Genomic DNA, 14,362 nt, shown 5'->3' on the forward strand with positions numbered 1-14,362 from the left:
CAAGGGTAAGGCCCACAGGAGATTTCTGGCAGAAACATTTCTTACCTAGTTAACTAGTAAGCCACATGAACCAGTAGACCATTTAAGGTCTAAAGACCCACCCTCTGTTGCCACTACCTAACTCAGTGCTAGCCAAACAATCTATGATAAAGAACTAGCTGTTGTTTTAATTTCTAATCCTTTGAGGACCAATGCGTTTATAAAATACAATAAAACCAGGCTGAAGGGCTAGGATGGCATGAGGGGTTCAGCAAGTCCTCTCCTTAAAACGCAAGTATTAAACTGAACAAAACTGCCAAAAACAACCATTTCAGGGTTATGGAAATCAACCAAAGGCACACAACAAATTACTAAGAACCTGCCAGGGCCTTATGTCAAAACAGTGGAGTCTGTACCCTTCTTGCCTAGGACTGCTCCCATTCTCCTATTTCCAGCTCCCTGGGGAACAACAGCTTTATCAGGGCAGGGCAAACCATGAAAATCAGCAGCTTTACTGCCAAAGAAAGCTACCTTGATCTGGAGAGGAGGGCAAAACCTCACAGCTCCATCAGCTCACGTGCAGAACTCAGTAGGAAATGAATAGAAAAACTTGCTGCTTTGCTACTCTGAAGCTGGAGTCTTGGTTGGCTGAGTGGTAAACAAATAGGAAATTATTTATTTATTTTTTAGCGGTACGCAGGCCTCTCACTGTTGTGGCCTCTCCCGTTGCAGAGCACAGGCTCTGGACGCGCAGGTTCAGCGGCCATGGCTCACGGGCCCAGCCGCTCCGCGGCATGTGGGATCCTCCCGGACCGGGGTACAAACCCGTGTCCCCTGCATTGGCAGGCGGACTCTCAACCACTGTGCCAGCAGGGAAGCCCCAAATAGGAAATTTAACAGGGAAATCCTGGAAATGAAAGAGCCATAGAAAAGCTAGATAGGGAATTCCCTGGCGGTCCAGTGGTTAGGACTCCATGCTTTCACTGCAGAGGGCCCAGGTTCCATCCCCGGTTGGGGACCTGATATCCTGCAAGCCACATGGTGCAGCCAAAAAAAAAAAAAAAAAAAACAAAAAAAAACAGAAAAATGAAAAGCTAGATAAACTTTCTACACATCCCTAACTAAATGAGAAACTCTGTACATGTACAGGGGAGACCAGTGCAAAGTCAAAGCAAAATTGAGAACTGTCTGAATTTTGAATGTGCTCCCCAACGCACATAGATCAATCAGCAGAGGATAAGAGTCTATAAGGTTTGAGATGTTTGAGCACAACCTTGGTCCAAATCATTGGCTGAGCACTGAACACTGCAGACACAGGGACAACCCATAAAAAAACAAAGCTAAAAAATAAAAATTACAGGGGCTTCCCTAGTGGCACAGTGGTTGAGGGTCCACCTGCCAATGCAGGGGATGCAGGTTCGTGCCCCGGTCCGGGAGGATCCCACGTGCCGCAGAGCGGCTAGGCCCGTGAGCCATGGCCGCTGGGCCTGCGCGTCCGGAGCCTGTGCTCCGCAACGGGAGAGGCCGCAGAGTGAGAGGCCCACGTACCGCAAAAAAATAAAATAAAATAAATAAATAATAAAAATTAGAATTTAAAAATGTGCAGATATATTAGTGGCTGTACACATGGAGGAGGTAGATTCTTCAGTTTTAAGTCCAGACTAATTCTTTAAATACCCTCCGAAAATTAATACCAATCCAGAGTTAACACAATATATTATGTAAACTATCCACTTTTTAAAAAAGCTTTAAGAAAAGGAAGATTCACTCATATACAGGAAAAAACCCAAACACCTGTCAATAGAAACTTATTCTGAGAGGGTTCAGTTGGTGCACTTAACAAAGACTTCAAAACAGTTAATATAAATATATTCAAAGAATTAAAGGAAAATATGGTCATACCAACTCAGCAAATAGAGAATCTCAATAGAGAAACAGAAACTATGAAAAGGAGCTAAAAAGAAAGTCTAACTGAAAATACAATACCCAAATGAAAAGCTTACTACATAGACCTAATAGCAGATCTGAGATGGCAGAAGAATCAGTGAAGTTTAAAAGAAATCAACAGATGGGCTTTCCTGGTGGCGCAGTGGTTGGGAGTCCACCTGCCGATGCAGGGGACGCGGGTTCGTGCCATGGTCCGGGAGGATCCCACATGCCGCGGAGCGGCTGGGCCCGTGAGCCATGGCCGCTGAGCCTGCGCATCTGGAGCCTGTGCTCCGCAACGGGAGAGGCCACAACAGTGAGAGGCCCACGTACCGCCAAAAAAAAAAAAAAAAAAGAAAGAAAGAAAGAAATCAACAGAAATTAAACAATCTGAAAAGTAGGAAAAAAACAAGAGAAATGAACAGAGCCTCAATCACCTGTGGGATAACACCAAGCTTACCACTATACATATAACAGGATTCCTAGCAGGAGAGGAGAGAATGAAAGAAGCAGAAAAAAAATTTTTTTTGATGAAATTATGGCCAACATTTGATGAAATTCCCAAAAGGGCCATACCAAGCTGTATCACAGTCAAACTGTTAAAGACAAGGAGAAAATCTTAACAGCAACAGTAGAAAAATCACTCATCACAAACAAAGAATAATATGACATATTCAGTGGAATGGCATATTCTAAGTGCTAAAAGAAAAAAAAATGTCAAAGAAGAAGTCTATATCCAGCAAAACTATCCTTCAAAGATGAAGGTTAAAATACAAACATTCCAGACTTTTAAAAAGGCTAAAAGAATCCATTCCTGTCAGATCTGCCCTACAAGAAAAACTAAAGGAAATTCTTCGGGCTGAAAGGAAATAAAACCAGACAGGAACTCAAGTCCAGAGGAAGGAATTAAGGGTACTCAAAATGGTAAATATTTGGGTAAATGTAAGAGACTATGGGGACTTCCCTGGTGGCGCAGTGGTCAAGAATCCGCCTGCCAATGCAGGGGACATGGGTCCGAGCCCTGGTCCGGGAAGATTCCACATGCCGCGGAGAAAACTAAGCCCGTGTGCTGCAACTACTGAGCCTGCGCTCTAGAGCCCGCAAGCCACAACCACTGAGCCCGTGTGCCTCAACTACTGAAGCCCCCACGCCTAGAGCCCGTGCTCCACAACAAGAGAAGCCACCACAATGAGAAGCCTGTGCACTGCAATGAAGAGTAGCCCCCGCTCGCCACAACTAGAGAAAGCCCGCACGCTGCAACAAAGACCCAATACAGGCAAAAATAAATTAATTAATTAATTTAAAAAAAAAGAGACTATGTATATATTTTTTTCTCTTTTCTTCTCCAAATTTCTCCCAAAGGTATAAGATTGTTTAAAACAATAAATAACATGATATTGTCATAATTATCATATATAGTTATATCATACATAGATATATGTGAAAATAATAGTACAAAACAGAAGGAGAAACTGCAGTTTGCTAAGCTGGTTATGAAGCTATTATTGTAAGCCTGGCAAGTGAAGCAATACAGCAGACTGTTTAAGGATACCAAATCCCAGTCTGGCACCAAATTCCAGATTTGGTCCTTAGTAGCTCTGAGGCGTTGGGGAAATAATTTAATATCCCTGTGCCTCAGCTTCCTCACTTGTAGAACAGAGATAAGAAAAGTAACTACGTTAGAGGGTATTTTTGTGAGCAATTAAACAAGGTAATATACATAAACCCTTAGAACTGTGTCTCCAAATATTTTGTGTTAAATAGTATTACTCATGAGATGATATCTAAACAAATGACACATGCATATCTTATTTCTGTACACTGTCATCTCTTGAACTTCAAACACTGCTATGAAATAGAAACTACTACACGTGCCGCAACTAAGGAGCCCACATGCCGCAACTAAAGGAGCCAGCGAGCTGCAACTAAGGAGCCCTGGAACCACAACTAAGGAGCATGCCTGCCACAACTAAGGAGCCTGCCTGCCGCAACTAAGACCCGGTGCAACCAAATTAATTAATTAATTAATTTTAAAAAAGGAAACTATTATTATTTCCCATTGAGAGGGAAATGGGTCCCCAATTCAGGTCTTTCTGACTGAAAATACTCTGTTCATTCTCAACGTGTCTACATCTTCACTCAGGCCAAGGTGGAAGTCACAAATGACAAGCCTGGCTTGGGTTCCAGCCCTCTGAGGATGAGTCTTGCCTCAGCTTTGGTTTTAATGTCTGCAACAACTGATTATAAATGTTGCTGTGATTCTTGCACGGCTTTCCATGTGTTTTGAAGCCAGTTCCCCAGGCTTGTTTATCATATTTATTTTACTGCATTTAAAAAAAAATAAGAAACAAATGTTTGGACAGCAAACTAGGGCTTATATATTATTCAGCAGAATAGGGAAGGATTCCCTACCTCATCTGGTAGGGAAGGATTAATTTTTTAAAAAGCCTCTTTTCAGGATCATGGAAAGCTTCTACTCTTCTGATGTAACCAATTCACACTCTAGCCAGTAAAAACAAGAGTCTGTTTCTTCACATCATCTCAAATTCTGGGTTATATCATTTAACATTTGCAAAGCCCATGGGCTAAGCAGTTTCTTATTGTGAGTATAAAAGAGGTTGACTAGCTTGTTATATGTTTATTTATGATTTGCTTTTCATCTTCTGAGAACTGCTTTTTAACATATATTATCCATGTTTTTAATAGATGATTCGTGTACTTCTTACTGGTCTTGAAGTACTATTTTCAGATTAAGAGTAACATCTCTTAAAAAAAGAAAGAGTGTATATGTATATGTATAACTGATTCACTTTGCTGTATACCTGAAACTAACATTGTAAATCAACTATACTCCAATAAAAATTTAAAACAAAATAAAATAAAATTACCCTGTAAAAAGAAGAATAAAACAAAACAAAACAAAACAGGAGAGGCAATGAGGCTATACTAGAACAAAGTTACTGTATTTTACCAGAATTAAGTCAGTATTAGCCTGAAGTAGCTTGTGGTAAGTTAAAGGTGCATATTGAAACCTAGAGCAATCACTAATAAAATAACTATTTTAAAAATAGCTTTAAAAAAATCAGAGGAGGGACTTCCCTGGTGGTACAGTGGTTAAGAATCTGCCTGCCAATGCAAGGGACACGGGTTCAATCCCTGCTCCGGGAAGAACCCACATGCCGCAGAGCAACTAAGCCCGTGCACCACAACTACTGAGCCTGTTCACAACTACTGAAACCCGCGCAGCTACAGCCCATGCTCCGCAACAAGAGAAGCCTCTGCAATGAGAAGCCTGCACACCACAACGAAGAGTAGCCCCTTCTTGCCGCAACTAGAGAAAGCCTGCGTGCAGCAACGAAGACCCAACGCAGCCAAAACAAAAAAAAAACACTAAAAAATATGTTTAACACAAAAGAAGGAAATAAAGGAGTAACAAAGGAATAAAAATGAGACATATAGAAAACAACAGATGGCAGGCATAAACCCAATCATACTGATAAATACTTTCAATGTGAAGGACTAAATAATCAAAATGTAGAGTTGTTAGACTAGATAAAAAGCAAGATCTAATTATATGGTGCCTACAAGAGACACCCCTTAGACTCCAAGACACAAACAGATTGAAAGTAAAAGGATGAAAAATATATTCCCTGAAAACAGTAACTGTAAGAGAGCTGGAACGGCTATATTACTAGCAGAAAAACTAAAACTTTAAATATATTACTAGAGATAAAAAGAACATTTTGTAATGATAAGAAAATCAATACATCAGCAGAATATAACAATTATTAATCTATATACACTTAATAACAGAGTCCTAAAATATGTGAATTAAAAACGGACAGAATAGGGTTTCCCTGGTGGCACAGTGGTTGAGAGTCTGCCTGCTGATGCAGGGGATAAGGGTTCGTGCCCCAGTATGGGAAGATCCCACATGCCGCGGAGCGGCTAGGCCCGTGAGCCACGGCCGCTGAGCCTGCACGTCCAGAGCCTGTACTCCGCAACGGGAGAGGCCACAACAGTGAGAGGCCCGCGTACTGCAAAAAACAAAAACAAAAACAAACAAACAAAAAAACTGACAGAGTAGAAAGGAACAATACACAATTCAACAATTACAGCTGAAGATTTCTATACTTTTCTCTTAGTAAATGACAGAACAAGTAAACAGAAAATTAGTAAGGATATAGATGACTTGAACATCATGATCACCCAACCTAACTGACATAGATAGAACACTCCACCCAACAACAAATCAATACACGTTCTTTTAAGGCACACATGGCATATTCTCCAGAACAAATCATATACTAGACAAACACATCACAAGAATGGAAAACTACAGACCAATATCTCTCATGAATACAGGTGTAGAAATCTATGACAAACAGAAACCAGTAACATAAAAAAAGATACATACTATGACCAAGTGGGATTCATACCAGGAATGCAGAATTGGTTTAACATATGAAAATTAATTAATATAATGCTCTATATAAATAAAGGACAAAAACACATGATCATAACAATAGATCAGAGTTTCTCAACTTCAGCAGTATTGACACTTTTAAATAAAGCCAAGCACATCTTTGTTGTGTGGAGCTGTCCTGTGTAGTGCAGAATGTTTACAGCATCCTGGACCTAAATCCACTAGATGCCAATAGAACCCTAGCCCCAAGCTGTGACCACTAAAAATGTCTCCAGACATTGCCATATATCCCCTAGGCAGCAAAATCATCCCTGTTTGAGAACCACTGAAATAGATGCATAAAAAACATCTGACAAAATCCCAATACCCATTCATGTAAAAACTCAGCAAGGTGCAAGATAAGAAGAGAGAGGAACTTCTTCAAACTGATAAAGGGCATCTAGGAAAAACCTACAGGTAACATCATACTTAATGGTAAAAGACTAAATGCTTCTCCTCAAGAGTGAGAGCAAAGCAAAGATGCCTGCCCTCACACTTCTTTGCAACAATATACTGGAAGTTCAAGCCCATGCAAAAGGCAAGAAAAAAGAAATTACAGTCATCTAGAATGGAAGAGAGGAGGAAAACGAACTTTATTCACAGAGGACACAGCATTATATATTGAAAATCTAAGTTATCAACTAAAAACTACTTGAACTAATAAGTGAGTTTAACAACAACAAAAATCAAATGTCTCACTCACAACAGCATCAAAAAGAATAAATTACTGGGACTTCCCTGGTGGCGCAGTGGTTAAGAATCCGACTTCCAACTCAGGGGACGCGGGTTCAAGCCCTGGTCAGGGAACTAGATCCCATATGCATGCCTCAACTAAGAGTTCATGTGCCACAACTAAGCAGCCAGCGAGCTGCAACTAAGGAGCCTACCTGCTGCAACTAAGACCTGGTGCAACCAAAATTAAAAAAAGAATAAATTACTTAGGAATAAACTCAACTAAGGAACTGCAAGGTCTGTTCGCTTAAATCTATAAAACATTACGGAGAGAAAGTAAGATCTAAATAAATGTAGAGATATGCTATGTTCATGAATTGAAAGACTCACTATTGTTAAGATAACAGTTCTCCACAAATTGATCTATTGATTAATGCAACCTCTATCAGATTCCAAGAAGATATTTTTGTATGAATTGACAAGCTGATTATAAATTTCTAAGGAAACATAAAGAAACCAGGATAGCCAATAAAGCTTTGGGGGAAAAAAGGTTGGAGGATTTACTCTACACCTTACTTATTATACTATACTTTAAGAAAAGATAAACTGGGTTTTATCAAAATTAAAAACTTTCGCTTTTAAAAAGACACCATTGGGAATTCCCTGGCGGTCCAGTAGTTAGAACTCTGCGCTTTCACTGCCAAGGGACCAGGTTCGATCCCTCGTCGGCGAACTAAGATCCCACAAGCCACATGGTGCGGGGGTGGGGTGGGGGGTGGAGCGGTGGGAAGACACCATTAAGAAAATGAAAAAACAAATCACAAACTGGGAAAATACATAAATATATTTGCAAATCATGCACCTGATAATGGACTTGTATTCAGAATAAAAAATTCTTACAACTATAAATGGAGTATAACCTTTAAAAATTGTGAATCACACACAAAAAAAATTGTGAATCACTATGTTGTACACCTGAAATTTATATAATATTATAAATCAACTATACCTCAATTAAAAAAAAATTGTGGGGGGGAAGAAGACCTACAACCCAATTTGTAAAAATGAATAAAGAATTTAAATAGACATTTCACCCAAAAAGATATACAAATGGCTAATAATCACATGAAGAAATAGTCAACATTATCAGTCATTAAGGAAGTACAAATCAAAACCACAATGAAATATCAGTACACACCTAGTAAAAGAGCTATAATAAAAAAGCCACCATACCAAGTGTTGGCAAGGATATGAAGCATCCAAAACCAACATTTATTGCTGGTGGCATTATAAAATGGTCAGCCACTTCGGAAAACAGTCTGGCATGGCAATTTCTTTGAAAATTAACCAATTCTGCTCCTAGGTATTTCTCCAAGAGAAACAAAAACATATGTCCACACAAAGACTTGTAAGCAAATGTTCATAATTTATAATTGTTCATAATAGTCAAGACTGGAAATAATCCAAATGAATAATCAACTGGTAAATGGATAAACAAAATGTGATACAACCTGTGATATTGTAGTATAATAAGAAATAAATATTTTGGTCTTCATCCCCAGTTCCTGGCTAAGGACTCCTAAAACCTTTGTAACTCCCTAAGCTGTAAAGGTGCTAGGAGCATCTTCTGTTCTAATATTTGGTATTTGACTCCAGTTCCTAAGAGATCACAAATGCCTTGAAATTTCCTGGGTGACAGGAGCATCTTTAGTTCTAAGGAAGCAACTTGGTGGGTTCCTGGACAGCTTCAGGATGGAGGCATGGTCACCAGAAAGATCAAGCCATAATTAAGGCTTGGAACTTTCAGCCCCACACCCATCCGTTGGGTAAGGGAAAAGAGAGGAGTTAGAGATGAGTTAATAATACTCAATCACATTTATGTGATAAAACCTTGAAAAAAATCTCTGAAGTATGGGGTTCAGAGAGCTTCCAGGTTAGTGAACCCATCCATGTGCTAGGAGGGTAGTACACCTCAACTTCATGGAGACAGAAGCTCCTGCACTGGGCACCCTTCCAGACCTCACCCTATATACCTCTTCATCTGGCTGTTCATCTGTATTCTTTATCACATTCTCTTCTATGTATATAAACCAGTAAAAGCAGTAAGTGTTTCCCTGAGTTCTGTGAGCATTATAGCAAATTACTGAACCTGAGGAGGGGGTCGTGGAAACCACCCGTTTGTAGCCAAGTTGGACAGAGGGGTGGATAACTTGGGAATCCACTACTCATGATTGGTGTCTGAAGTGGGAGGGACTGAGCCCTTAACCTGTGGGATTTAATGCTAACTCCAAGTAGACAGTGTCAGAATTGAATTGGATTGTAGGGACACCCAGCTGGTATCAGAGAATTGGTCAATGTGGGAAGAACATCCACACTTCTGGTCACATAAACATCATGAGTAGCAGAGTGTAAAAAGAAACAGGGTTTTTCCTTTTTATACCTTAACGCTACTCAGCAGTAAAAAGGGGCAAGCTACTGATACATTAAAAAACATTAAGGAACCTCAAAAACATTGCACTAAGTGAAAGAAACCAGACACAAAACCATATGGTATTAATCTGTTTATATGAAATCTCTAGAAAAGGCAAAACTAAAGACACAGAAAGTAGATCAGTGTTTGCCTGGGGTTGAAAGCAGGAATTGATTGTAAACAGGTAAGAGTAAATTTTGAGGGTGAGGAAGGTGTTTTAAAATAGGATTGTGGTGATGGTTGCACAACTGCATAAATTTACTAAAAACAGGATATTCCCTGGCAGTCCAGTGGTTAGGACTCAGTGCTTTCACTGCCGAGGGCCTGGGTTCAATCCCTGGTCGGGGAACTAAGATCCTGTAAGCCTCACAGCGAGGCCAAAAATTTTTTTTTTACTAAAAATAATAACATTGTCCATTTATAATTGATGAATTTTATAGTATTTAAATTATACCTCAATAAAACTGTTTTGAAAGGGTCTGGATGTTACAGCACTGTCAAATCACTATAAGAGTTTCTAGGGACTTCCCTGGGGGTCCAGTGGTTGGGACTTCACCTTCCAATACAGGGGGTGCTGGTTCAATCCCTGGTCGGGGAGCTAATATCCCACATGCCTCGCGGCCAAAAAAACAAAACATAAAACAGAAGCAATATTGTAATAAATTCAATAAAGACTTTAAAAATGGTCAACATCAAAAAAATAAAAGTTTCTAAACAGTCTCCATTTAAAAATATTTCTCTAGTTCACAGATCAGACTTTGAGAAGCACTGATCTGACTTCTGCTAGGTGTTGGCTAAAAGGCTTAGAGCAATCAATGGCTGCAGCTGAAATTGACCTTAATTTAAGCCATACAAGTTTAACTCCACTAAATATTGCATTAAATAAGAAATTTACCAGTATTACTGATATAGGAAAATATGGAAACATGGTCTACTGTGGAATAAAAACATAACTCATTACAAAATGACACTTAGTAAATGAGTTGTCACTAGAGAACAGAAACTACCATAGTATCTATCTTTTTAATGTATTTTAACTAAGCTGATAAAGTGAGTATAATTATTTGGACTAATAAAACCCAAAACTATGAAATTTTAAATATATAAATGAATTAAATGAGATAGAATTTTATAAGTATTTTGTATTTTGGGGGGTTCAAATATGTTATATATATGTATATATTTGTTTCAGAGAAAGTCCTAACAACATATAAGCTTTCTTTTGTTTCAACTAAGTGTAAATCTAGGCTACGTTCAATCGAAATTTGTTAGCACTTAATGCCTATGATGTGATCTAAAATTTATATTCATTTTACAGCAACTGGATAGCAGTTATAGAAAGCAATGATACTCTTTTATAGCTCTGGAACAACACAGGCATGAAATAAACAAAGACTCTATAGTTTTTAAAAGGTCAAAGCAATCTGAAGTCAACTTTTTAAGGAAAAATTAAATATTAAACTTTTTAGATGAAATTTTAAAAACTTTTCAGTTGATAAGTCTCACTCCACAGAAGAGTTCAGCTTCTTTAGTAATCTAACCATTCCTTAGATCTCAGATTTTCTTTATACAGGTTTTCTATACAATGAAACTACAGCTTTCAAAACCACAAGCAGCTGTGGTATATTGTTTTCGTATAATGAGATTTTTGATTTGGCCAGTCAAAATTAAGTTTAAAAGCATTTCCTTCAACCTAAATGTCCATCAACAGATGAATGGATAAAAAAGATGTGATACACACACACACACACACACACACACACACACACACAATGGAATACTACTCAGCCATAAAAAAAGAATGAAATAATGTCATTTGCAGCAACATGGATGGACCTAGAGATTATCATACTAAGTGAAGTAAGTCAGAGAAAGACAAATAGCGTATGATATCACTTATATGTAGAATCTAAAAAAATGATACAATGAACTTATTTACAAAACAGAAATAGACTCACATACGTAGAAAACTAACTTATGGTTCCCAAAGGGGATAGTGGTGGGGAGAGATAAATTAGGAGTTTGGGATTAACAGATACACGCTACTATACCTATAAAACAGGTAAACAACAGGACCTAATTATAGCACAGGGAACTATACTCAATATCTTATAATGACCTAATGGAAAAGAATAGTAGGTATGCATGTGTGTGTGTGTGTCTGTATATACCTGAATCACTTTGCTGTACACTTGACACTAACACAACATTGTAAATAAACTATACTCCATTAAAAAAATTTTTTTTAAGCATTTCCTTCCTTCCAAGGAAGCAGACCCTTCCTTGGGTCTACAGCTTTGTTTTGAATTAAAGAACATTAACTTTACATTGAAAATTAAATTGAGGGGAAAAAAATCCAGGATAGCTATGGTCATTCTTTTAACAAACATATTCCAGTTATGTGTGACAGTTCTAGTGCTATTTGTCCCTTTACATTTTCGCAGCTATTCTTGGAAAGCTGAAAAAGTGACTTCATCGTCTTTGTTGTCCCTTCCTCCTTATAAGTACTCTTGATATTTCTTGACTCTTTGCAACTTATATTTTACTTTATACAAAAAGCTAGAGTCATAATCCCAGAAAGAAAGCTAAAGAAGGAATCGATGACTAGAAGCATTTACTCTTGCTTCATTTCCTGCCTCCGAAGAAACATCAACTCACAGGATATAGAATATCCTGTAGTAAGTTATCTCCTACCTCTTCTAACATATGTTCACTCTCCAAAAAGTGCACTTTCAAGATGCATTTGGCTTTCCTAAAAGTATATTAGTAAGTTTATAAGAGTAGAAAAGCAATTGTTATATGAATTAATTCACAAACTAGTAACACAAAAAGCTATAATCTAATATCCACAAATCCTTAGGTAGTTAAAGGCACAACAGATAAAGCTGTGAATGTTCCATACTCTTCTAAAATTAATTGTGCAGTCATGACAGAAAGATAAGTTATAACTATCAGTAGTATTGCACTAGGTGAGGAAAAGCATGACATCACTCAAAACACTCAAAACTATGTACAGATAGAAATGGTGATCATTACTCCACAACTATGCTTTTAACAATTTATGCCCACATGGAATCTTACCCTTCTGGTTTTGTTTCCTAGACATTTCAGGTTTTTTTAATCTCAAAAAATCCAGAAGAAAAGTATCCTTTTGCCTTGTCTTGGTTCTGATTGTAGTGATCTCTGATTTAAAAACAGGCAACAGAAGGCTGTAGTTGGAGGTGATAAATATAAAAATCCTGGTTATTCAAAATTCTGTTCACTAGCTGTCGATCTCCTTTTCTTCTCTCGTATCAACTTCTTGTCAGGAAATATCATTGCAGACATTCATGTCTCTTTTTCCAGGGAGATTCTGGGGGGAAAACACACACACACATATTCACTATTAGAGTAACAGTTGTACAAAATTTCTAAGAGATATCCACAGGCTTTATTTTACACTTTTTCTAAATGAAACTAGTTATTAAAAGAAAGTACTCTAGAAAGAATATAGTTATAAAAAGCAATATTTTAATTAACACAACATTTTACATCAACTATACTTCAATTTTAAAAAAAAGTTTCTCAAAAAATAAGAAATCACTGTAAACCTTAAAAACAAGCAATATTTTGCTCTTTAAGAAACATTAATCTTAGAATCAAACCATCTTCTTAGTTCAGAAAGCATGTTTTCTTATTCTTCTTAGCTTGTATCTAACTCAAAATCTTATCCCCAACCTAAGTGTCCATAAAAAGAAACGTAACAGGTGGATGGACCTAGAGTCTGTCATACAGAGTGAAGTAAGTCAGAAAGAGAAAAACAAATACCGTATGCTAATACACATATATTGAGTCTAAAAAAATGGTACTGATGAACCTAGTGGCAGGGCAGGAATAAAGACACAGATGTAGAGAATGGACTTGAGGACGTGGAGGGGGGAAGGGGAAGCTGGGACAAAGTGCGAGAGTAGCACTGACATATATACACTACCAAATGTAAAATAGACAGCTAGTGGGAAGCTGCTGCATAGCACAGGGAGATCAGCTCGATGCTCTGTGACCACCTAGAGGGGTGGGATAGGGAGGGTGGGAGGGAGACGCAAGAGGGAGGGGACATGGGGATATATGTATACTTATAGCTGATTCACTTCGTTGTACAGCAGAAACTAACACAACATTGTAAAGCAATTATACTCCAATAAAGATATAAAAAAAATCTTATCCCCATCTCTGCCTCACAGACTAAAATAATTACTTCTTATCATTCCCTAAGATCTCTCTTACCACCTGCTCTTCCTGTCCAAATCAAGGGTCTTTTCTCTTCTTCTAGAATTTCCTTTATCTAACCGCTCCTCAAGTTTCCCAATTCACATATAGTTGCAAGACACTTGGGGTGGGGAGGCGGTGAGTGGAAAGGGGAGAGGATAAGGGGAATTTAATTTGATAAGGAAAACTCAAACATCAAAATTTGGATTAGTCAATACTACAGAAAGCTTTTATAAGTTGCAAAGATACAAATGCTTTTTTTTCCATATTACTGAACATTTAAAAAATACATGTCCAGGGACTTCCCTGGTGGTGCAGTCGTTAAGAATCCGCCTGCCAATGAAGGGGACACGGGTTCGAGCCCTGGTCTGGGAAGATCCCACATGCCGCAGAGCAACTAAGTCCACGTGCCACAATTACGGAGCCTGCGCTCTAGAGCCCACGAACCACAACTACTGAGCCTGTGTGCCCCAACTACTGAAGCCCATGTGCCTAGAACCCGTGCTCCGCAACAAGAGAAGCCACCACAGTGAGAAGCCCACGCACCACAACTAAGAGTAGCCCCCGCTTGCTGCAACTAGAGAAAGCCTGTGTGCAGCAACGAA

The 14,362-nt window shown here is 38.5% G+C and overlaps 2 protein-coding genes across 2 annotated transcripts in view; both read right to left on the minus strand.

Moving 5' to 3' along the window:
• SPATS2 (spermatogenesis associated serine rich 2) overlaps nt 1-12,719 on the minus strand; it is a 75,933-nt gene extending 63,214 nt beyond the window's left edge. The window contains exon 1 of the mRNA XM_079937271.1: nt 12,594-12,719. Coding sequence (XP_079793397.1) covers nt 12,594-12,618 — 25 coding nt within the window. The 5' untranslated portion in view covers nt 12,619-12,719. The remainder of the gene's footprint in view (nt 1-12,593) is intronic.
• A 67-nt stretch (nt 12,720-12,786) lies between these two features.
• The window catches only part of DNAJC22 (DnaJ heat shock protein family (Hsp40) member C22), a gene marked incomplete at its 5' end in the record, with an annotated part of 74,713 nt that continues 73,137 nt past the window's right edge, over nt 12,787-14,362 (minus strand). The window contains 1 exon segment of the mRNA XM_079937304.1: nt 12,787-12,864. Coding sequence (XP_079793430.1) covers nt 12,840-12,864 — 25 coding nt within the window. The 3' untranslated portion in view covers nt 12,787-12,839.

The sequence above is a fragment of the Stenella coeruleoalba genome (genome assembly GCF_951394435.1).
Source record: "Stenella coeruleoalba genome assembly, chromosome: 11".
Classification (NCBI taxonomy): domain Eukaryota; kingdom Metazoa; phylum Chordata; class Mammalia; order Artiodactyla; family Delphinidae; genus Stenella; species Stenella coeruleoalba.